Genomic DNA, 26,879 nt, shown 5'->3' on the forward strand with positions numbered 1-26,879 from the left:
TGGATGTTGATTCCTTTATGTTAAAGTATTGTTTAACACATAAGAACAAAGCACTTTTAGTATGTAATTTATTCTTTTTGATATAGATAATAATTAGTATAAGAGAATAATGAATAGCCATGTTTTTGTCAGTTTTTATCTATTTGTCTGTTTTTGATTTAATTATTTTTACTGTTTTGTTTTGTTTTTAAATATTACTTGAAATTTATTTATTCATTGTCATTATTATTATTTTTCTTTTTTAGTTGTTTGTTTTCCTCTCTTAATTTCTTCTGTTATTTACAGATATGCAATTTCTATTTTTAATAATTTATCTAACCACCCATATTTTTTATTTATTTCACCCATGATTATGAATTATGCAAGTGCCAAGTTTGTGTCTGATATGATCTATTTTTAAACGGATGATTGATATGTTTTTTTTTTAATTTTCATTGCAAGTTTGTTTTTCAACATATCCTTTGTATAGTTTAATAGAATGTCAGTGACGTTCATTACAATACCTTAGCCCTCCATGGGCACTGGGCGGGGTCTTTTGACCTCCCATGGTGGGCAGGAGTTTCTTGCTGTGTCTTCTAACCCCTTATATCTGTTTTCTAAGTTCCTTTCTGCCTTTGTTTTGGGAATGTGATTACTTGATATTGTCCTTTCCCTGGCTGGAGTCCTTGGCGGGGAGGGAAATAGTCAAATGTATAGTTAGAACTTTGGGAGATATTTTTTTCATTGTAAATCATATCTCTGTTATGTACTGTTATATTTATTGTTTTGAATATATAATGGTTTGTAAACATTTGAGTGTAATCCTCTTAGTGGGATCCTGTGCTTGTGTCTGGATGAGACTTTAAGGTGATCTCAAATTAAGTATACCGATGGAGTGCTCTTGGAATCAACATCTGTACCCTATTTGTACCATTCTCATTTGTCTTACTTTTGTCATGTGCTTTTGTCATTGTAAATCTAGAATTTTTTGACTTTCCTATTTTCTTCCTTTTTACTGGCGCTGAAATGAACTAAATGTGTTGCAAGCGCCGTAAGACCCTTTAACTCACTCAATCCTAGAGATTTTTGCTACTTTTCAAAATTGGAAAACAATATTTAAAAAATGAGCAAGTGCATAGATATTTTTATTCAACTACCATTAACATGTAAACATTAAAAATATTAGCTTTGTTACTACGCCTATTATTTGTCTCAGAGAAATGTAATAAATAGGCATGGCGTACAAGTAACCCCGAGTATATTACGGATATAGTCGGTGTTAGGGTTGAGTGAGTTAAAACAAACAAACAAAACCTCTTTGGTCAGTTGGTTCTTCATCATTCCACAGCTTTGTTGTCTCTTCAATCCCTCTATTTCATTTATTCTCTCTATTTGGTTTTGTGTCCTTGTTATGGATTAAGCCAATTGATTTTCTTATCAACTCTCACGTTTTATAAACATTTTTTTTTCATTTCTCACGTATGGGTATGGTGATTATTTTGTGTGTCAATTTCAAAGTGACAAATAAGGGGGGCAGGCGCTGGTGTAAGATAAAAAGTAGTCCTTCAGAGCCATTCGGCCCATGGAGCAGGAGTTTATCTAGGTTTCTATAGCGTGAAATGGACAATAGCAATTGCTTGCTATCCTTTGGATAGGACTTTAGTCTATCTCAAAGTACTTTTGCCAAATCAAACAGACTCAGCTACCCATTCACTGCTCTGTGAACAGGGGGGTCAGAAAATAATCTCGACTGCACACGGGATCGATCTCTGTCCCTTTGCGTGTGAAGCGAGTGCTCTACCAACTGAGCTATCAGGACCTCTCGGGGTAAGATAAAGATATGATAAAGTATGTCAGACACAGTGCCAGACAAAGCAAGAAAGAAAAAAAATACCCCCCCCCCCCCCAAAAAAAAATAATAATAATAAAAACAAAAAGATCCCCAAAAAATCAGCCTGTCTCAACAGTCGAAGCTGGTTGGCTGATTTTTGTTATGGGAGTTTTTTTTTTTCTTTGTCTGGTAGTGTTTCTTACATACATTTTCAGATCTTTATTGTGAAAAGGAAAAGGCACCTCTTTGTTTGCCATGCCCCCTTTATATTTTTAAAACTTCTTTTGGGTCTTATTTATTTCTCTTTTTTTTTTTCCATAACTTTTTTTTCATCTAACGTTTCACTTCATCCATTTGAAACTTAAATCATAGCTAAAGAGTTTTATTCTCCTAAAGAAATTGCCCCCCCCCCCCCGTGTTTTGATGTTCGGTATGTAAGAATATAATTCATGGTCAAAGTCAAAGAAGTGAGTATACAAGATCCATGGAGCTGGATTGATCCCGGTTTGTGTCAGGTGAAATGGATAAAATTAATAGGAAACTACCCTTGGATATGAGATGCTAGTATGTCGCAAAGTACTTTCCACCAGCTCTAACAGACCCAGCTACTTAATCACTAGTGGATGGACAGGGGGCCAGAAAAAAATCTCGACTTCAACTGGGATAGATCTCAGTCCCTTTGCGTGTGAAGCGAGTACTCTACTGAGTTAATGGGGAACCCCCCCCCCCTCCCCCCCTAAGTCAAAGGAAACATATCCAAATAACGTTTAATTAATATTTTAAAAAATTATATGCAATTGATTCTCTAATTGTTCAATGCATTCACACAATTCACAAAGAAGTGTGTCGATATTCCATCAACCTTTCTTTCCCCTACCCAGACTGATTGATGACTATCACCTTTCACTCAATTCACTTGGTCAACCATTTTGTCACTCTATATAAGTGCCCTTATCACTCGAACCCAGGAAATAAACCACAAGCATCTAATCCTCCTCAGTATTATTATTATATTATTATTATTATTATTATTATTATTATTATTATTATTATTATTTATTATTATTATTATTATTATCATAATCATTATTATTATTATTATTATCATAATCATTATTATTATTATTATTATTATTATTATTATTATTATTATTATTATTATTATTATTATTATTATTATTATTATATTATTATTATCATAATCATTATTATTATTATTCTTGTTATTATTATTATTATTATTATTATTATTATTATTATTATTACTATTGTCATCATCATCAGCAGCAGCAGCAGCACTACCGTCATAAATTGGATGAATAAAGTTTGTGTCATATTGAAGAATCTTGTCACTTTATTTTCACAATACTTATTACCATTTGAATATGACCCAAATCTTATGGCAATGGGGTGGAGTCTTTGATCTCCCTCAGTGGGGGAAGAGGTTACTATTGCTTTGTTTTCTATCCCCCTATAGATAGTTCGAAGATGACGTCACTCAGGCCTTTGTTATTGTTTTTGCCATCCGCGTTTGTGAGTTGTTCTCACTAAACGGTCTGGGTGGGGATCCTGACCTCCCATAGCGGGCAGGGAGGTACACACTGTGTCTTCTATCCCCTTATATCTGTTTTCCAACATGCTTTCTGTCTTTGTCTTGGAATGAGATTACTTGGTTTTGTCCTGGTCCTGGCTGAGAGGAAAACAGTCGAATGTATAGTTAGTTTTGGGAGATATTTTTTTCATTGTAAATCATCTCTCTGTTATGCACTGTATTATGCCTTCTTTATATTATATATGATTTGTAAAACATTTGAGTGTGTTCCTCTTAGCGGGGACCTGTGCTTGTGTCTGGATGAGACTTTTAGGTAATCTCAAACTAAGTACTTTGATAGAGTGCTTTTGGAATCTACGTCTGTTTCCTATTTGAACCAATTCCCCTTTGTCTTCCCTTTTCTTGGATGCTTTATTGTAATTCTAGAACTTTTTACTATCCCATTCTCTTCCTTTTTACTGGCGCTGATATGACCTTAATGTGTTGCAAGCGCCGTAAAACCCTTAAAAACAAACAACATCACTAAACGGTATTAACCTGACTATAAACGTTCATGGTTACACAGAGTTTGTGTGTTGGTCCGTTATACTTCCGGATGGCAATGTTGTGAACTCCTTGGCCAAGCACATTCTATCTATAGATAGTTCGAAGATGACGTCACTCAGGCCTTTGTTATTGTTTTTGCCATCCGCATTTGTGAGTTGTTCTCACTAAACTGTATTAACCAGACTATAACAGTTCATGTTTACACAGAGTTTGTGTGTTGGTCCGTTATACTTCCGGATGGCAATGTTGTGAGCTCCTTGGCCAAGCGCATTCTATCTATAGATAGTTCGAAGATGACGTCACTCAGGCCTTTGTTATTGTTTTTGCCATCCGCGTTTGTGAGTTGTTCTCACTAAACTGTATTAACCAGACTATAACAGTTCATGTTTACACAGAGTTTGTGTGTTGGTCCGTTATACTTCCGGATGGCAATGTTGTGAACTCCTTGGCCAAGCGCATTCTATCTATACCTGATTTTCTCTCTTTCCAGGATGTTGCTCTCGTCTTTGTTCTGGATTTATATTGGTCGTTTTTTTCCTGATTTCATTTTAGATAGTTGTTTAGCCAGGTACTCATTCATACCAGTGGGGCAATGTGTGTAAACTATGGCTTTGTGGTCAGGTGGTATGACACTTGCCTTCAGACCAGTAGATTCCTGGTTTGAGTCCCACTCGGGGCAGCGTCAAGTTGAGTCAGATTCTCTCAGTGCACTCGGGTGTAAAATGGGTACCTGGCTAATAACAATATTGCATCTGCCAACAAAACCTGTCACAGGTGTCATGTCTTGTCCTACCTGTTAAGTGTTGCTGTTGGCTTGGGGCCTTTTGTAAAGCGCATTGAGCGCACTTATTGGATTTTGGGCTATATAAAAGCTCAAAGTGCCCTAAAAGAGGACACAATGCCAGGTGCCTAGAGCTGTTAATTCACTGAATAGTAAGTCTCATCCTATATGTTAAGTGTTGCAGTTGGCTTGGGGTCCGTGCAAAGCGCATTGAGCCTATGTAGTTGATATTGCTCTGTATGAAAGCTTACCCCTCTCCTTAACAGCCATTTTCAGAATTTTCCCCAAAACTTCACACCTTCTCAACACAAAAACAGACAGTTCTTACTCAAATAGAAAAGCAACAAGCACATTCTATATTGTTCGACGATATGAACTCTATCACAGAGTGTCATGGTTTTAAAGCTATAGCAAAAAGAAATGAAATCTGGATAAGAAAAGTGACGGTTGCATCGTAACAAATGTGACGGTTTTTCAATAGGTGGTAAGGAGAGGGTTAAACTCAAGCTCAAAGTTCCCTTAAAAAGACACGATGCTGGGTGCCTAGAGCTGTCAATTCACTGAATAGGCCCTGTACTGTATAAATGATTTACATCAGAAAAGAGCCAACGTTTTCTGATCTTTGCCACACATATTATCCCAAACTATATTCAATTAATTTATTTTATTACATTTTTTGGGAGCAACAGACAATTGCTTATACATTCTGTATAACCAAAATATCAAAGCCCAATTGATTATTCTTAGTTTTTAGATTATCAAAATCAACTACCTACTAAAATATAACATGACAAAATTGATTCGTTTTGTTATATTTTATTTTTTAAAAATAAATTGACAATAAAAATAATGCTTGGAATTATTGATCATTTAAAAAGAAAATTCCCAAACAGCCCAATTGAATATGTAGTTCTCATTTAACTTTTTATTCAGAATGGATATATTGTGTTAAATAAAGTTGATCTATCTGTGACTGTAACATGAAAAGCAGATTTTGATCATTTCATCCAAGCATTATTCTCAAAGCTTCATCAATATTAAAACAATAAAAGTTATGTGGACGGATTATTCACGTTCATAAGGTAAAAATTATGTAAAAATTTTTAAAAATCAGTCAAATGGAACGATGAGTATTAAAAGTTGGTTTTGATACTAAATAAAAGATTCATAAATTATGTATAACAAAAAAATATCCACAGCTTAATTTAAGATTTATCACAGAAAGTGTACAATTGGTGCAAATAATTAAAGAATCAGAAAAAAACAAAACCTGAAATTTGAAATAAAAAATAAATGCATTGAAAAATTTGTTCAATCAAAATTGTGTAGAAAATTTATATTGTTCATAATTTTAACAATAATCAACAACTTGAGATATTTTTCTTGAGTAATATATGATAATGATATAAATTTATAACATAAGGAAAAACAGAACAAAACGCTCAATGCATGTTTTTTGTTTTTAAGGGTTTTACGGCGCTTGCGACACATTTAGGTCATATCAGCGCCAGTAAAAAGGAAGAAAATGGGATAGTAAAAAGTTCTAGAATTACAATAAAGCATCCAAGAAAAGGGAAGACAAAGGGGAATTGGTTCAAATAAGAAACAGGTGTAGATTCCAAGAGTACACTATCAAAGTACTTAGTTTGAGATCACCTAAGTCTCATCCAGACAAGCACAGGTCCCAACTAAGAGGAATACACTCAAATGTTTACCAATCATCTAATATAATATGTAAACTAAACATAATACAATGCATAACTGAGAGATGATTTACAAGGAAAAATATATCATCTCCCAAAACTATAACTATACATTCGACTGTTTCCCTCTCAGCCAAGGACTCCGACCAAGGTCAGGACAAAACCAAGCAATCTCATTCCAAGACAAAGACAAGAAAGCAATTGGAAAACAGATGAGGGGATAGAAGACACTGCAAGTACCTCCCTGCCCGCTATGGGAGGCAGGAACCCCACCCAGTACGCTCAATGCAAACAAAATAAAAGAATATTATCATTGTTATTTTAAAAAAAAGTAATATGTGAATGATTTTTAAATATGGAATAGATAGATATATATATATATATATATATATATATATATATATATATATATATATATATATTATATATATATATATATAATTTTAAGTGCCAGAAACACTTCGTCAAATTTGTGAGCAATTGGTAACATTATCACAGTTTAATAAATGATAACAACAGATTTGTTAGATTTATGTGAGAAATAAGTATAAAAGAAAACTTGGGGTTATTTTTTTTTTTGTTTTTTGTTTTTTTTTTAGCCCAACCTTCCGTGTATAAAGTCTGTTGTGTAAAATAAATCTGAAAGGAAAAGTTCCATTTTTTCAAAAAGAATATATCAATAGTACATTTGAAAACTATCCTTTCATGAGATTGTCGCGTACTGCCCGAATACATAAATTTCATCATAAGCCACTGAACCCCACAAATATAGGGTTTTGTTTGATATTTGTCATTGTTTTTTTCTATACAAAGGAAGGCTTTTGTTTTGAATTTGAGTAAGGATAACATTTCTCAACTAAATTAATCCTCATCAAACCCAAAACAAAACCTAATAATAATTCCAAATTTTCAAAAAAGCAGTTGAAGAGTACAGGGGGGGGGGGGGGGGGGGGGGGGACGACGGACCACTGATGTCTATTTTTTCTGACTGCCCCCCCCCCCCCCCAATCCTTGAGTAATGTCAAGACTTTCCCTCTATAAATAGAACAGCGAAGAAATTACAATCATTAAATAGTTATGGTTTTAGTATTCTGCGGTTCTATTTATGGAGGGAAAGTTTAGACCTCTGACAGCGTGGTTTTTCCTCACCATTTATGCAACATGCATGATATCTTTTCAAAAACGTATTGCGTATCAACATGCATCGCTGCTTTATGTGATAAATCATGAAATTTCAAACAGACATTAATAAATGAAAACCAAACAACAACAACAACGCCCCCCCCCCCCAAATAAAAAAAACTACAAAAAAAAAAACGACAGAACAATAAAAAAAACAAACAAGCACACACACACTCACACACACACAAACACACACACACAAATCAATAGTGAAAAAAAATCGATAACTAAATGAAAAAGTAGTCAACCATAAGAATTTTTTTTTTTTAAATATTGACATTTAAAAAAAAAATGGAATATATAATAAGTAGATAAATGTCAGGAGGTAATAAAATTCCTCAAAAATAATTTTAACGACATGTTAAATTGCTGGCTTGTTTACATTTCGTTACTAGCTCCTCAGGCTGGGCAAGCATTATGTCAAAAACTGGATGATGCACCAAAATTACAATGTGTTCGACACAATAAAGGGCAATATAGGATTATTACATATTGCACAACATTTATTTTGCCCATTTAAAGATACTTTTTAATATACCATTATTACTACCAAAAACACAAACCTTCCAAAAACAAAAAAAAAAAAACAAAAAAAAACCCAAACACTCTCCATGTCTATCATAATTTGGTTACAAGGAGAAGTTGAGTGAATTTACTCCAATGGTAGGATAACCTCAGACGATTAAGCATTTCGTCACATAGGAACGTAGCAATCTCAAACAACTTCTACTTAAAGATAAGTTAATCAACGATTTACATAAATTGTTTAAACGATTAGCCATTAAAAAAAAAAAAAAATTAAATGTAAAATAGCTTACAGAAAACGGGTTTACATAGAGTCCATAATAAATGTAAAAAATTAAAAACAAAAAAAACAAACAAAATATTTTGTTTAAAAACATCCCTCCAACTCCCCCTCCCGCAAAAAAAAAAAAAAAAAAAAAAATTAAAATTAAGAAATAAACTTAGTTGATTAAACTTTCATTGCAGTTGAATCTGAATCGGACAGCTGTTATTGACTGAATTGCTACTCTTCCTCTTCCTCCTCCTCAATGGGTTTTGCCTTTGGTGATTTTGACCTGCTCTCTCGGTAACGTGTAACCTTTTCTTGCATCTGGGCAATCTGACGGTCTCTCTCATCCTGTGTAATAAATATCAATATCAAGTAAAGTGCTATGTGGTCTAGTGGTATGACAATCGCTTTCGGATTGGAAGGTCCTGGGTTTGAGCCTCGCTCAGTGCATAGTTGAATCCTTGGAGAAGACTCACTCACATTCTCTCACCGTACTCAGGTATAAAATGAGTACCTAGCCGTTAACAGCGTTGTTACTGTCGGAAAAAAAATTGTATTATCGCCTAACAGGCGTCATGTCCTGTTCTACATGTTAAATGTTGCTGTTGGCCAGGGACCCCTTGTAAAGCGCTTTGAGCACGATTAATCGGATATTGCGCTATATAAAAGATCAATTCAAAGCTCAAATTTTAAAGTAAATTACGATTGATAGTTGCTGGTGGTTGTGGTTGTGGTGGTGGGTAGGAAGTGAGGCTCATAATGTCAATCAGGGGACAGCGTGGCTCAGCAGTACAGTCTTTGTTCTATACCTGAAAGTACCACGTTCGATCAGCCCCCACTGTGCTCTGTGGCCTTGAGCAAGTCACCTCACCCTAGCTCAAATTTGCGGCGCTGCACTGCGGCTGTGCCTGGATTATTCCAGTCTTCCCTTGGAATAGACCCTAGAGAAAAATTTCCTCTATGGGGTGAATAAAGGGAATTTTATTTTTTATTTATTTCTTTTTTCATCAGGAGGGGGCTCATAGTATTTCAGTCGATAGAGCACTTGCATCACATTCAAAGGGACTGAGATCAATTCTGGGTGAAATCCAGATTTTACTGCCTCCCCCCCTACCTCCAGTAGTGATTGGGTAGCAGGATCTGCTAGATTTGACAGAAAGTGTTTTGCAATTGACTGGCATTTTATAAAAAAAAAAAAGGGGGGGGGGGATAGACTCCGGCTCTATGGGGGCCTCTGAAAGACTGCTCTATTTGGGTACAATATTGGAGTGAATTTGATTCAATAAACTTTATAAGTTAAGCTTAAAGTTCAATTTTAAAGGTCACGTTCTCTCAGACATGATATTATTTTGATACGATTGGTCAATGATATGAGAACAAGATAGAGCCCTCTGTCCATTGAGGGCTAGAAGTGTGGTATAAATGTTTATCATTATTATAAGTCATAATTATTTGAAGGGGTTTTAAGTCAGAAAAGGTTTGACTTTAGTAAATACATGTATGTATTTTTTTTAGAAAAAGTTATACCAATGTGCATACATTTGGAGGTCTGAGAGCTGAACGCAATTATGGGCTTGATTTAACATTGTTGAAATGGAAATATTTCCATTGGTTTGAGAGTATTTCCATTACAACAATGAGCCCATAACAAGTTGGGTTATCAGACCCACAAATAAGTACACATTGCATTATCCTCATTGTTTCTTTTTTCATATTTTTGTTTACAGTCAACAGATTCTAGATGCTTAGTATTCACGATTATTCCAGCTCAATACATAAATCTGTATTTGACTGTTTTTAAAAGACTGATTGTCCTGGATACATTAATAACATGCTTAAATTCTATGCCCCATCCAGAAATCTGAGATCAAAGTCTGATAATCACATTCTTGTGAAGCCAAAAATGACTTGCAAAATTGGCGAGCATGCATTTGAATATTCGGCATCCCTTATCTGGAACTCCCTTCCAAGATATATCAAAGAGAGTAATGATGCAGATTTCTTTAAAAACATCTTAAAATGTTTCTTTTTAATATGTAGCACTGTAGAATTACATTGCTTTGTTTCATATTGCATGTTTGAGTGGTTGTATGTTTGAGTGAAAGTAGCCACGTTACTGTTAAGCGCTTTGAGCTTGTTGATATATGGGATAAGGCGCTATATAACAACCATATATTATTATTATTATTTACAGTACTCACCTTTTGTGCTTTTTCAAGAATTGTCTTCTGTCTCTCACCCAGGCTGAACAAAGCAGCGGCTTCTGTCTCTCTTTTATTGGCGCGATTTTCCAACCTCTTCCTCAGCTGTTGAAAAATAAAATAAAAATGTAACCATTCACGAGGAGAGACGGAAATAAGTCAAGTAGGTCATAACTATTTATTTATAATGTAAACAGTCCGTAAATAACATTATTCTAATCATTTGAAAATACCCCAAAATCAAAACAAAAATTGAATTTATAATGCCATATTCTCTCTCTCTCTCTCTCTTTCTCTCTCTCTCTCTCTCTCTCTCTGTATTCTTTCTCTCTCTCTCTCTCTCTCTCTCTCTCTCTCTCTCTCTCTCTCTCTCTCTCTCTCTCTCTCTGTCTCTGTCTCTCTGTGTGTGTGTGTCTCTCTCTCTCCTCCTCGTTCACTCTTTGAACATAAGTGAAAATCCAAAAACTTTTTTGATAGCCCATTCATGACAACACAATGGAGTTAAATTTAGAAATATATTATTTTTATCACTTTGATGTAATGCGTCAATAACTGTTGTCCACATTTTTGTTGTATTATTAACACTTATTCAAATCATATACACACATCTAGACACCTATAAACGTTACACTTAACACATTTGAGGCAGTATTTATATATTAAAGACAACGTTTCTGGTTTGACGGCCCATGATCACACAAACACATGCATAAACACACACACACACACACACACACACACACAAATAAGTGTTCGCACAATATGTGACCCATCAACTAAATCTGGTATCATATTAAGATAAACCAAACGCCAATATATAATGAAACTAGAACTCAACCATTATGCCTTTTGAGGATAATATATATTATAGTCTGTTATATTGCACATTCTGAAAAGTTTGTCTGTCTGATCATTATGACAATAATATACCGGATATTTGGCGTTTGGTTCACCCAGAATTGACACTGTTTAGAGGCAGTAAGTCACATATATACATGTAGAAATTCTCACCAGTTCTTGTTGTCTTGACTGTTGTTCTGCTATCTGCATCTGCCTCTGTTGTTCTTGATGAACCAGTTGATCGTAAATGGCTTGTTTCTGGTCATCGCTGACGTGAACATCCACTTGCGTCCTCTCTCTGGACAATCTCGTTGGAGATGGCTGCATCGAAGTTGCAAATATAAGGGGGAAAAAAAAAGGATGTGTTGAAAGCATATATTGAAATTTTTCATAGAATACATTGATATATTATGTAATAGGGATGGATGGTGGATGATTATAAGGGTCATGATGGTTGTGGTGGCGATGATGATGATGATGATGATAATGACAACGACGATAATAATGATGATGATGATGATGATGATGATGATGATGATGATGATGATGATGATGATGATGGCAACAATGATGATGATGATGATAATGACAACGACGATAATAATGATGATGATGATGATGATGATGATGATGATGATGATGATGATGATGATGATGATGATGATGAGCGACTGAGGAACATTTGGAGATGGACAGTGGAACCAAAACTTGACATCATCGGCGTCAACTGGAGGTGAGCCCAAATAATGGGCTAAGAATGGCCCACTCTACAGGAGAGTAGGATCTTTGTTGCTGACCTACATGTTTTCCACCATAAAGGGCAATAGGTAAATAAGCAAGTAAAATGATGATGATGATGATGATTATGATGACGATAATGGCAAGGAAGATAGAAACAATAACAGCAATGTTTTTGTTATGATGGTAACAATAATAACGATAATGACAATAATATATACTCACAGCAGAGACCACAGAGGAACGCCTGCTTGGTTCATCAGCAGTAAGTGTAGTTGCTTCCCTTGAGGCCATCTTGTCCCCTTTACCCTCAGCTTGTTTCCTCGCATCCCGTCTGGCTTGCAATCTTTGCTGAAGCTGAAAAATGAATATAGGAGCAGAATCACTATGTGGCTTTAAGAACGACTTAAGAGTTGGGTTATATTTGAACAAAACGTAAAAATGGAGAGGATTCGAAATAAAATAACTAGAAAAAAACACAAAAATTAGTTATTTGATAATTAGTAATACGACTGATTTAAAAAGAAACAGAGAGGTAAAAAACAAACAAAAAACAAGAAATAAACAAACAAAAAAAACAAAAACAAAACAAGAACAACAAAAAGAAAAAAAAACACAGAAAGATTAAAATTTTCTTGATACAAAATAAATTTTAAAAATGTCAAACACAAGTTTTGTCTCAGCAGAAAATGTTGGTGTTTCATGTCAACTCTTTTAGGCTTAGAGAAATTTTTTTAAAAGAATGATTTTAAAAAAATACATTTGCTACTACGAAAATAAAAATTGCATCCTAGTAACTTTATCAAAGCATTTTATAATGTGGGATATTCCAGTTGTCATGAACAGAGACCAATTTAAAATAAATTCAAGAACAATACAATTTTATATTTCTACAACTCTCAATATTGTGTGCTTGCCAATTTAAGCGTAACAAAATAGTGAATTCATCATTCATAAAAAAAAGATGACAACAATCTGATCTCTTCCTTTTCAGGATGTTTTGATTAAATACGGACAGATGACAGAAGAGTATAAGGCATGTCTTGCAAGCGAATACTAAGTCAACTTCGTATTTGCCGGCAAAATGTGCCATATACTACTCTGCCATTTGTCTGTATTAAAGTTATGTATTAACGTTTTTACTGTTTTTGATACTAGCTGTAGATGGGTTTTGAGTCCAAAACTTTAAGTGTTTAGTATAATAATATTCTTTTTTGAAGCTGGTATTTTCTTTTTTGTAGATTATACTTGTTTGGAAATATGAAGTTACAAAATACAAAATTATAACTGGTCCATCTGAAACCAAGAAGTCATCCGAACTAGAAACTACTAAAAAAAACAACAAACCAGCTAAAGAGCAAACAAAACAAACCAAATTACAGCTTACCAAATCATTTTGTCTGCCTTTTTCATCATCCAGAGTTTGTTTTAGAGTTGCCTGATTGGACTCGTTGGAGTCAAATAATTGACTAGCCATGCGTTGAAGATTGAAATTTTTATCATCGGCTTCGTCTCTCTTCTTTGCCAGTCTCTCTGCCAACTTTTGTTTTTGTCTCTGGATTTCTTCTGCATTGACCTGTAACAATTAAAAAAAAAAGAATGTGAAAAACTGTTCAACTTCAATAAATAACAAGACAGTCGATTAATGATTATTTGTGTTTCCTCTTTAGGAACACAAACACTTAAAAGAAAAAAAAAGAATGGATGGTGTTTAAAAAAAAAAGAATTGAGTACCAGCACAACCTATTGTTGGGGGCCCTGATAGCTCAGTTGGTAGATCACTCGCTTTACACACAAAGGGATAGAGTTCAATCCCAGGTGAAGCATCCCAAGGCATATTTAAAAAAATAATCATGTGACAAGGTATCACATGGACTCAGATTTTTATCTTGCACCCAAGCCTGCTCCCTAATTTTTCTTATTCATGATGTCTTAACCCTCTCCTTACCACCCATAGGAAAATCGTCAGATTTATTGTTACGATGCAGCCAACATTTTTCTCATTCTAATTTCTTTTGTACATCATAATATTTGAACAAAAATGTTTGCTATAATTAAAGTATATTAACACTATTCTGAAGAGCTCGTTTAGCAGAAAAAAAATGTATATCAAGAACTAACAGGTTTTGTGTTTGAGTGAAAAAAAAATCTATTTTTGTATAGGTTGGGTGTGAAGTTTTGAGGACAATCAGGAAAATGGCCGGTAAGGAGAGAGTTAAACATCGACTTAGTTGATAAGAAAGTTTGATGAAAATCTTAAAAGTCTAGATTACCTTTCTTCTTTCATTCTGTCTTGCCTCTAAGTCTTTCAATAAAGCATCAACATCAGAATTGTCTTTCTTTCCTGAAACAGACATCAACCAGTGGACAATGAATGTAAAATAGAGATGAGAAGAATAAATAGAAATGAAGATTGAGCTTGAGCTTTTAAAGATTGAGATTTTATATAGCGCAATATCCACTAAACATGCTCAAAGCGCTTTACAAGGGGTCCTTGACCAACAGCAACATTTGACATGTAGGATGGGACATGATGCCTGTTAGGCGATATTACAAATTTTTTCGGACAAAGACAACGCTGTTAATGGCAAAGTCCTCCTTTTACACCTGAGTATGTGAGTAAAGAGCCTTTTCCAAGGACTCAACTATGCACCGAGCGAGGCTTGATCCCAGGACCTTCTGATCCGAAAGCAAGTGTCATACCACAAGACCACATAGCCGCACAATGAAAAGGGTAGAGGAGTGCCAGAAAACAATAGAGACTAAAATAAAAATTTGCGAAATGAAAATTGAACCCAGGACTTGACTCACATGGCACCCAATACCGGACTTTGAGAGGGATGGTCTAAAATCAACACCATCCATCACTCAAAAAAAAAAAAATGTCGTTTCAAACATGGTACATTTCCTGATAATGATGATGATGATGATGATGATGATGATGATGATATGACAACAACAAATTCAAAATCTTTAAAAGTGTGGCCATTTAGAAAAACTGAATTGTATTAAAACCTTTTTCAATCAGTTCCTGCTTTTCCCTCATAAACTCTTCCTCCATGGTGACCCATGAACTTTCCTCTTTGATCTCCATTTCCTCCTCAAGGTCAAGGATGTTGGAGAAAAGGGTGGTGGAGAGTATCCGGAACCAACGCTCTTGGCCCATCAGATCCTGCATATTTAGAAACTCTTTCAATTCTGCTTCACTCTGTTTAAGACGAAAGAAAAGAAAAATTAAAAGTTAATATGCTGTTTTTGTTGTTTTTTTATTTTCAAAGTCTTATCTATTGTTATGGCAACACAAGACACTTTTCTTCGCTGTATTTCATTCTTTCTTTGGTATGGGAATGATATAGTGATGAAGGAAGCAAATTCAGATTTATATTATTTTGTAATAATATAAATGAACACTTAAAGAAACATTCTTGATACAGATTCAAATATACGACAAAAAAAAATCCGAAAAAAAGACCCAATAAGACACCCCCCACCCCCATACACACACACAAAAAAAACAAACAAAAAAAACCCCCAAAAAAAAAAAAACAAAAAAAAAAAAAAAACAAAGAAAAAACAAACAAACAGAGAAAAACAATATCACGTAAGTTTTCTTTATAATTCTCATGTTTGAGATTCTCATTAAAACTAATTGAATCCAATCACTTCAAAGTCACACACACTCATTGAGAAAACCAAAGGACAAACCAAAGGACAATATCACACAAGGACAGCCCTGCAATGGAATCCATCAGGAAAGAGGGAAAAAAAGGAAGACCAAGGTCAACCTGGAGGAGAGATCTTCTGGTAGAGCTGGTAGGAGATGGAAAGACTGGCCAATGACAGAAGATTCATCGGTGTAGTCCATCATACCCACTGTGGGATGAGGACTGAAGAAGAAAGACTTCAAAATCTATCTATATTCTCCACGTATTCATAAATGGTTGCATACACAAGGATGGACTGAGCTTATTTCAAATTTCTTTACCTACGTTTAAAGTGAAAACTCTATAAAATGTGGGACTTATTCAGTTCAAATCGTATTTAGTTATGATAAATCGTATTGGAGATTTGTGTAATTTTTCTCTCAATAATTCAATGACAGCTGAATAATAATATAATAATAATAATAATAATAATAATAATAATAATAATAATAATAATAATAATAATAATAATAATAATAATAATAATAATAATTAAAAAACAAAAATAGGATTAAAAAAAAAAAGAAAACAAACCGTTACACAGTGCTGCCAACCCTAGCCTATGTAAATGTGTACAATGGAGAGCTAAAATGAGTGGGATTTTGAAAAAATGCATACAATTCTGCAAACTCGATAATTAGCACTAAATCTGATAATGGGCAATTAGACCATACTAGCAATGATATAATTAATATTTGAAATAATGAATAAGCTTACATTTTATAGATGATAAATAGTATCAACTTCCAGATCCATGTATAATTCTGATGGGTCAAGAAACATTTAGTGTGTAAGGACACCAAAAAGTGTATAAATACTAAACATGCTTAAATAATAGAAATTTAATAATGCGTACAATCCTCAGAAAAATGTGTACAATGAATAAATGTGCGTAAAAATACGCATTTTTTACGTAAGGTTGGCAACACTGCATTACCATATTCTTGCCAGCCATCCGTCTTTAAACTGGAATAATCATTATATAAGTGGTGTATACATAACTACAGAAGGTGTTACAAAATAATCACAAGGTGCCTAAGTGACACAAAACTGTCATACACACCATTGACTGGCAATCGCAGCAGTGACACATTAGCCGTTAAAAATGCCAGTAACGTGGAAAAAAAGGAAGAAAAATAATTTTAAAAATTAAATTTTAAAATTTCTTTTTATTCTAGTGTAATTTGAAGATTTCAATGTTATTTTATTTTCACTATGTGTAGTCTCGCACCATTTCCTGATTCACTGATTTCTTAGTAGGGAATAAAAACACGGCAATTGGGAACTGATTCATTTATTTCTTAATAGGAGTAATATATTAAGTGGGAACTGATTCATTGATTTCTTAATAGGAATAATAAATTAATTGGGAACTGATTCATTGATTTCTTAACAGGAATAATGCAATAATTGGGCAGAAAAAAAAAAAAATAATTCAACGAGAAATCATTTAGTCTTCACTTTACCTTATCTGCCATGGAGTCTGCTACTGATTCAAGGTGTGACGCTTGTTTCTGTTGCACCAAGGCCATCAAACTTATGGAAAATTCCTGGAGCAAGTCCTCGGGGTCAAAATGTTTCCCTGCAGCCTGAATTTTACGCATTTCCACTAAAGGATTAGATACAAAGTAAAGAATATGATCTCAGAATACACAGAATGGTTTTAATAATAACAAATATAGCATTTTTATACTGTACATTCAAAGACGTCTCATTCTATATTCCAAGATGAAAAACACTCTCTGAAGCAAAAAGGAGCAACTAAAAAAGACCTCTACATACGACTACATGAAAGACCACAAGCTCAAAGGCAAGGAAATGGATTAGAAACAACAACAATAATATTAAAAGCTTCACCTCTACACTCCAAGCACTTTGATAAAAAACAATGCAAAAAAAAAAACCCAACAAAAACAAGCTCGAGCACTTGTATAGCATAATGCCCATTAAATGTGCTCAAAGCGCTTTATATGGGGTTACTAGTCAACAGCAACACTTGACATGTAGGAAGAGATTTGATACCTATTAGGCAAGATCATATTTTTCTTCTCCAACAAACAATACTGTTTATGGCCAGGGAATCATTTTACACATGAACATGGAGAAAGAATGTGAGTAGAGCCTTTTCCAAGGACCCAACTATGCGTTACTCTGATTGGGACTCGAACCCAGGACCTTGTGATCCAAAGGTAGATGTCAAACCAAAAGATCATATAGCCACATATCATAAAGCTCAATTCAATAGGTAAAGCATCAAGCTCACAGTAACCAGAGATCAATGCCATGTTCTATCGAGAGAGAGAGAAAGAGAAAGAAAGAGAGAGAGAGAGAGAGAGAGAGAGAGAGAGAGAGAGAGAGAGAGGGAGAGAGGGAGAGAGAGAGAGGGGAGTGCATTGGAGAGAGTTAATAGATCGAGACAGATAAAAAATACACATCATTACCCTCCCCTTAGACCAGTCTACTGCACTTAGTAAAAGTTTTAAAAATGTATCCTCACCTTAGACCAGTCTACTCTGCTCAGTAAAAGTTTTAAAACTATACTCTCACCATAGACCAGTCTACTGTGCTCAGTAAAAGTTTTAAAACTATACTCTCACCATAGACCAGTCTACTGTGCTCAGTAAAAGTTTTAAAACTATACCCTCACCTTAGACCAGTCTACTGCGCTTAGTAAATGTTTTAAGACAAGCATATAAAAACTAATCAGCAAAGCTCACATTCATATTTGAGGGCAATTCCTTGTTCCAGTATTTTCCTCAGCTGTTCCTGGCGCTTCTTCCTTTCTTTCTCATGTTTTTCTTTCTTTTTGGGTGTCATCTTTTCCTTCTTCTCTTTTGCTAACATTTTAGCTGTGTTCTTTTCCCAATTTTCATACTCCTTCTGCAATTTTGTAAACTGTGCCTTCAGATTCTGTCATTCAAAAAATAAATAAAAGTCTTTGAGTATAAAACAAATCATCCCTGATACTTATTCTAAAAAAAATGAAATTTATGATAAATAAATAACACTTCAAAAATAGGAAAGGACTTCATTATCAGTTTTCAGCGTATTAACCCCAATAAGCACACAGCCTAGACCTCAATTCTATTAACATCTTTAAAAACCTAAATTTGAAAAAGACACGCACTTCCTCCACAAGCCCCACATTATGCAGTGATATCAAGTGCGATTTGACACAGACCTCTTTTCTATTATTTTTTGTTACTTTGACCCCAAGTTGACCCAGTTGAACTATTTTTTTTCCTATTTACAATATATGAAGGTTAGTGAGAGAGTCAAAGCCAAAGACTACTTCCATTTCACAGCCCTTTTGACTCAATTTTCTAAGTACACGATGCTCTTAATGGGAATAATACAATATCTGAGAGAAAACTGGAGACCAACATCCCAACTTCAAAACGCTCACTTGATACCAAAAGGACGAATTATGACAATGTTGAACTGCATTTTATAAACTAAAACAAGTATATACAATGCACATTCAACTCTGCAAAACATTTCAATTTAAGAAAATTACAAATGGCTTTGTTTATGCAAGCCGAGTGAAAAATTGGGTGGAATGACAATAACACAACATGCCACGAATGTACAAAAATTGTTTCAAAAAAAATAAATACCTCTCCGAGCATTAAAGAAGATCCCTATGACTTAGTAGAAAACAATGAATACACATAATAGATAACACTGTCATTCATTCATTCATTTTACATGATCAACAGATTCAAAATGAATACAAAGCCGCTAGAAGCTGTGGCATGTAGAAAGTACTAAACAAAATAATTAATATAATAACTGCAAAAAAAAAAAAAAAAAAAAGAAATACTTAGCACAGAACGTTTCCAGTTCAAAACTCTTCCTCAGCCAATAAAGAAGAAAAAAATACGGGAAGGGGGGGGGGGGGGTTAAAAAACAATTATGCTTCACATAAATTAAAATTTTACACGACTGTTTTAATTGTTATTGTTGTTAGATGAGGACATTTTTTGTGCCTGAAACGTACTGTGTTAAGTAATTTGTTCTTTTAAAAGGCTGTTTTATCCCCTTTTCGTTCAATACATCATCTACGCATTCAATGTGACCAGCTAGTAAAGGATATCATCCCTCTCAACCTGACAGCCAACTTGACAGTCAAATTGATGGCTAACTGGACAGCCAACTTGACAGCTAAAATTCCAGTTATATCAAATATCATTCTTAAACATGAGTCTGATTTGTAGTCAATATGGACGCAGATATTAGATTTCCTTGCCTACCTGATCTGACACTTTATCGAATTGTTTTTTGCCTTCCTGTGTGTTTTTAACATCGTCCATCATGGTTGCTAATGTGTCTCTCTCTTTGTCGTGGTGCTTCTCTGTTGTGTTGATGACACAGTCTTGGAGATAAACATTCACTGTAACAAATAAATGGTAAAATATCTCAGAGATAAACATTCACTGTAACAAATAAATGGTAAAATATCGCAGAGATAAACATTCACTGTAACAAATAAATGGTTATATATCTCAGAGATAGATATTCACTGTAACAAATAAATGGTTAAATATCTCAGAGATAGACATTCACTGTAACAAATAAATGGTTAAATATCTCAGAGATAGACATTCACTGTAACAAATAAATGGTTAAAGATCTCAGAGATAGACATTCACTGTAACAAATAAATGGTTAAATATCTCAGAGATAGACATTCACTGTAACAAATAAATGGTTAAATATCTCAGAGATAGACATTCACTGTAACAAATAAATGGTTAAATATCTCAGAGATAGACATTCACTGTAACAAATAAATGGTTTTAAATATCTCAGAGATAGACATTCACTGTAACAAAATAAATGTTAAATATCTCAGAGATAGACATTCACTGTAACAATATAATATTAAGATCTCAGAGATAGACATTCACATGTAACAAAATAATAATGGTTAATATATCTCAGTAGATAGACATTCACTGTAACAAATAAATGGTTAAATATCTCAGAGATAGACATTCACTGTAACAAATTAAATGTAAAATATCTCAGAGATAGACATTCACTGTAACAAATAAATGGTTTAAATATCTCAGAGATAGACATTCACTGTAAAAATAAATGGTTAATATCTCAGAGATAGACATTCACTGTAACAAATAAATGGTTAAATATCTCAGAGAATAGACATTCACTGTAACAAATAAATGGTTAAATATCTCAGAGATAGACATTCACTGGTAACAAATAAAATGGTTATAAATATCTCTCAGAGATAGACATTCACTGTAACAAATAAATGTTAAATATCTCAGAAAAAAAAAAAAAAAAAAAAAAAAAAAAAAAAAAAAAAAAAAAAAAAAAAAAAAAAAAAAAAAAAAAAAAAAAAAAAAAAAAAAAAAAAAAAAAAAAAAAAAAAAAAAAAAAAAAAAAAAAAAAAAAAAAAAAAAAAAAAAAAAAAAAAAAAAAAAAAAAAAAAAAAAAAAAAAAAAAAAAAAAAAAAAAAAAAAAAAAAAAAAAAAAAAAAAAAAAAAAAAAAAAAAAAAAAAAAAAAAAAAAAAAAAAAAAAAAAAAAAAAAAAAAAAAAAAAAAAAAAAAAAAAAAAAAAAAAAAAAAAAAAAAAAAAAAAAAAAAAAAAAAAAAAAAAAAAAAAAAAAAAAAAAAAAAAAAAAAAAAAAAAAAAAAAAAAAAAAAAAAAAAAAAAAAAAAAAAAAAAAAAAAAAAAACATGTTGCTAATGTCTCTCTTGCTGTCTTCCATATGTGTTAATACCAGTGAGTACATTCACTGTAAAAATAAATGTAAAATATCTCAGAGATAAATTCACTGTAACAAATAAATGGTAAAATATCTCAGAGATAACATTCACTGTAACAAATAAATGGTTAATATCTCAGAGATAGAATTCACTGTAACAAATAAATGGTAAAATATCTCAGAGATAGACATTCACTGTAACAAATAAATGGTTAAATATCTCAGAGATAGACATTCACTGTAACAAATAAATGGTTAAATATCTCAGAGATAGACATTCACTGTAACAAATAAATGGTTAAATATCTCAGAGATAGACATTCACTGTAACAATAAATGGTTAAATATCTCAGAGATAGACATTCACTGTAACAAATAAATGGTTAAATATCTCAGAGATAGACATTCACTGTAACAAATAAATGGTTAAATATCTCAGAGATAGACATTCACTGTAACAAATAAATGGTTAAAATCTCAGAGATAGACATTCACTGTAACAAATAAATGGTTAATATCTCAGAGATAGACATTCACTGTAACAAATAAAGGTTAATATCTCAGAGATAGACATTCACTGTAACAAATAAATGGTTAAATATCTCAGAGATAGACATTCACTGTAACAAATAAATGGTTAAATATCTCAGAGATAGACATTCACTGTAACAAATAATGGTTAAATATCTCAGAGATAGACATTCACTGTAACAAATAAATGGTTAAATATCTCAGAGATAGACATTCACTGTAACAAATAAATGGTTAAATATCTCAAGATAGACATTCACTGTAACAAATAAATGGTTAAATATCTCAAGATAGACATTCACTGTAACAAATAAATGGTTAAATATCTCAGAGATAGACATTCACTGTAACAAATAAATGGTTAAATATCTCAGAGATGACATTCACTGTAACAAATAAATGGTTAAATATCTCAGAGATAGACATTCACTGTAACAAATAAATGGTTAAATATCTCAGAGATAGACATTCACTGTAACAAATAATGGTTAAATATCTCAGAGATAGACATTCACTGTAACAAATAAATGTTAAATATCTCAGAGATAGATTCACTGTAACAAATAAATGGTTAAATATCTCAGAGATAGACATTCACTGTAACAAATAAATGGTAAAATATCTCAGAGATAAACATTCACTGTAACAAATAAATGGTTAAAGATCTCAGAGATAGACATTCACTGTAACAAATAAATAGTTAAATATCTCAGAGATAGACATTCACTGTAACAAATAAATGGTAAAATATCTCAGAGATAGAATTCACTGTAACAAATAAATGGTTAAATATCCAGATAGACATTCACGTAACAAATAAATGTAAATATCTCAGAGATAGACATCACTGTAACAAATAAATGGTTAAATATCTCAGAGATAGACATTCACTGTAAAAATAAATGTTAAATATCTCAGAGATAGACATTCACTGTAACAAATAAATGTTAAATATCTCAGAGATAGACATTCACTGTAACAAATAAATGTTATATCTCAGAGATAGACATTCCTGTAACAAATAAATAGTTAAATATCTCAGAGATAGACATTCACTGTAACAAATAAATAGTTAAATATCTCAGAGATAGACATTCACTGTAACAAATAAATGGTTAAATATCTCAGAGATAGACATTCACTGTAACAAAAATGGTTTAAATATCCAGAGATGACATTCACTGTAACAAATAAATAGTTAAATATCTCAGAGATAGACATTCACTGTAACAAATAAAAGGTTAAATATCTCAGAGATAGACATTCACTGTAACAAATAAATAGTTAAATATCTCAGAGTAACATTCACTGTAACAATAAATAGTTAAATATCTCAGAGATAGACATTCACTGTAACAAATAAATGGTTAAATATTCAGAGATAGACATTCACTGTAACAAATAAATGGTTAAATATCTCAAGATAGACATTCACTGTAACAAATAAATGGTTAAGATCAGAGATAGAACATTCACTGTAACAAATAAATGGTTAACGATCTCAGAGATCGACATTCACTGTAAGAAATAAATGGTAAATATCTCAGAGATAGACATTCACTGTAACAAATAAATAGTTAAATATTCAGAGATAGACATTCACTGTAACAAATAAATGGTTAAATATCTCAGAGATAGACATCACTGTAAAAAAAATAGTTAAATATCTCAGAGATAGACATTCACTGTAACAAATAAATGGTAAAATATCTCAGAGATAGACATTCACTGTAACAATAAATAGTTAAATATCTCAGAGATAGACATTCACTGTAACAAATAAATGGTTAAATATCTCAGAGATAGACATTCACTGTAAAAAATAAATAGTTAAATATCTCAGAGATAGACATTCACTGTAACAAATAAATGGTTAAGGTCTCAGAGATAGACATTCACTGTAACAAATAAATAGTTAAATATCTCAGAGATAGACATTCACTGTAACAAATAAATGGTTAAATATCTCAGAGATAGACATTCACTGTAACAAATAAATGGTTAATATCTCGAGATAGACATTCACTGTAACAAATAAATGGTTAAATATCTCAGGATAGACATTCACTGTAACAAATAAATGGTTAAAGGTCTCAGAGATAGACATTCACTGTAACAAATAAATGGTTAATATCTCAGAGATAGACATTCACTGTAACAAATAAATAGTTAAATATCTCAGATAGACATTCACTGTAACAAAATAAATAGTTAAATATCTCAGGATAGACTTTACTGTAACAAATAAATGGTAAAATATCTCAGAGATAGACATTCACTGTAACAAATAAATGGTAAAATATCTCAGAGATAAACATTCACTGTAACAAATAAATGGTTACAGATCTCAGAGATAGACATTCACTGTAACAAATAAATAGTTAAAATATCTCAGAGTAGACATTCACTGTAACAAATAAATGGTAAAATATCTCAGAGTAAGACATTCAACAATGTAACAAATAAATAGTAAAATATCTCAGAGATAGACATTCACTGTAACAAATAAATGGTTAAATATCTCAGAGATAGACATTCACTGTAACAAATAAATGGTAAAATATCTCAGAGTAGACATTCACTGTAACAAATTAAATGGTAAAATATCTCAGAGATAGACATTCACTGTAACAAATAAATGGTTATAAATATCTCAGATGATAGACATTCACTGTAACAAATAAATGGTTAAATATCTCAGAGATAGACATTCACTGTAACAAATAAATGGTTAAAGGTCTCAGAGATAGACATTCACTGTAACAAATAAATGGTTAAATATCTCAGAGATAGACATTCACTGTAACAAATAAATAGTTAAATATCTCAGAGATAGACATTCACTGTAACAAATAAATGGTAAAATATCTCAGAGATAGACATTCACTGTAACAAATAAATGGTAAAATATCTCAGAGATAGACATTCACTGTAACAAATAAATGGTTAAATATCTCAGAGATAGACATTCACTGTAACAAATAAATAGTCAAATATCTCAGAGATAGACATTCACTGTAACAAATAATTGGTAAAATATCTCAGAGATAGACATTCACTGTAACAAATAATTGGTCAAAGATCTCAATTAAAAATAGCAATGGAATATGGAATATTTGAGTAGGTCATGAGACCACGACCCAATTATACCGCAATGTTTGAAGCTCAAAAAATTTATTTTACTAGGCCATAAATAATCAGATTCATTCAAAAGAAAATTGTTGTATCCTTGATTTAATTCTAAAGTTCATTTTAAGTAAATGCAGATGCATAATGAAGTACTTATTTCTACTATTTTATTGGTGAAAGCCTTAGAGTAAATAAACTTGAAACTATTTTTAAAAATATAATTAGTTAAGATAAGGAATGCGTTGATATTGTATGTGGGGGGAAGGTTGGGGAGGGGGGGGGGGGAGGTTGAAATGACTGGGTAAAAGGCAATGCATTCAAAGAACCCGAATTTGATCCATGCTGTTGAGATCTCGTTTTTTCCTTGAGCAAAAAAAAATAAATCTCTCAACAAAACTAAGCCCCTCTTAATTATTTTTCGCCACTGAAATGATATATGTCCTCCCAAGACCATATAGAAGAAAAAAAAGTGCTGAAGAAGAATGGAGGAAATTTTATCTATTTATCATTTATCTATTTATACATCATCTTATAAAATAACTTTGTTGTTTTGAAAACGATTTAATAAAAAATTCCTATCACTGGGCAAAACGAAATTTCAATCCATATGGTCCTCAATCATCCTACATCTATAGATGCTACGGTTACTGTTTTTGGGGAGTAGATCAAATTTGTACTTACTGTCCTTAATATCTGTATTGGCCTCATCTACTCCAGAGGCTGTCAAGGCCGATGCCTCTCTCTCAGCTTTCAGTCTCTTTCTTGCTTCAAGCCTCTCCTTTGCCAGTTGTCTGTTCCTCTCTCTTTCGTTAAGAATACTGGAAAACATTGAGTCATGATTGTTTTATTTTAAAGGAAGTATGCGTGTGCTTGTGTGTGTATGTGTTGCATGTGTGTGTGTGTGTGTTTGTGTGTGTGATTGTGTGTGTATGTGTTGCATGTGTGTGTATGTGTGTGTGTGTGTTAGAGGGTTTGATTCTTCTATATCCCTTAATAATCAATTACCACCTTATGTAATTAGGTCACCATCGATTCTTCTACCGTAATGGGTTAGCCGTGTCCAAGGGATTCAGACAGAAAATATTATTTATACATTTAGCTATTTAAAAAAATTAGTTTAAATAGAGATAGATAGATAAAACACGCTGTCCAAGGGATTCAGACAGAAAATATTATTTATACATTTAGCTATTTAAAAAAATTAGTTTAAATAGAGATAGATAGATAAAACACGCTGTCCAAGCGATTCAAATAGAAAATATTATTTATGCATTTAGCTATTTAAAAAAAATTAGTTTAAATAGAGATAGATACATAAAACACGCTGTTCTCTACTACCTTAGAATATGAAAAAGAACAAAATATAATTAATAAAGGGTGAAACAGATGAATTAAATTAGTTACTAGCCTAATAGCTCGACTTCAATCGTTATTCACAACTAAAGCTTCACATTAATACAAAAGAATCCTAATGCAATTTAAAATTTCTAAAACAGACTTTAAACGTTCTTCACAGGTAAACCTTCATACTAATACAAAAGCATCCTGACACAATTTACATATTCTAATAAATATTTGTATTATGTGATAGATATATTGATGCCTGCGCATTTAAAAGTTTTAATATAGATAGA

At 32.5% G+C, this 26,879-nt stretch overlaps 1 protein-coding gene across 1 annotated transcript in view; it reads right to left on the reverse strand.

Annotated features, from left to right (window-relative positions):
• Positions 1-8,469: 8,469 nt before the first annotated feature.
• The window catches only part of LOC144975984 (uncharacterized), a 61,885-nt gene continuing 43,475 nt past the window's right edge, over positions 8,470-26,879 (reverse strand). Inside the window, exons 39-49 of the mRNA XM_078920234.1 lie at positions 25,927-26,063; positions 20,104-20,243; positions 18,568-18,760; positions 17,317-17,459; positions 15,162-15,354; positions 14,420-14,490; positions 13,534-13,722; positions 12,372-12,503; positions 11,580-11,729; positions 10,569-10,673; positions 8,470-8,715 (exon numbers count right to left, since the gene is read on the reverse strand). Of these exons, the coding sequence (XP_078776360.1) occupies positions 8,602-8,715; positions 10,569-10,673; positions 11,580-11,729; positions 12,372-12,503; positions 13,534-13,722; positions 14,420-14,490; positions 15,162-15,354; positions 17,317-17,459; positions 18,568-18,760; positions 20,104-20,243; positions 25,927-26,063 (1,567 nt within the window). The 3' untranslated portion in view covers positions 8,470-8,601. The remainder of the gene's footprint in view (positions 8,716-10,568; positions 10,674-11,579; positions 11,730-12,371; positions 12,504-13,533; positions 13,723-14,419; positions 14,491-15,161; positions 15,355-17,316; positions 17,460-18,567; positions 18,761-20,103; positions 20,244-25,926; positions 26,064-26,879) is intronic.

The sequence above is a fragment of the Berghia stephanieae genome, chromosome 6 (assembly GCF_034508935.2).
Source record: "Berghia stephanieae isolate SIO BIC M18660-M18661 chromosome 6, UCSD_Bste_1.3, whole genome shotgun sequence".
Taxonomy (NCBI): Eukaryota; Metazoa; Mollusca; class Gastropoda; order Nudibranchia; family Aeolidiidae; genus Berghia; species Berghia stephanieae.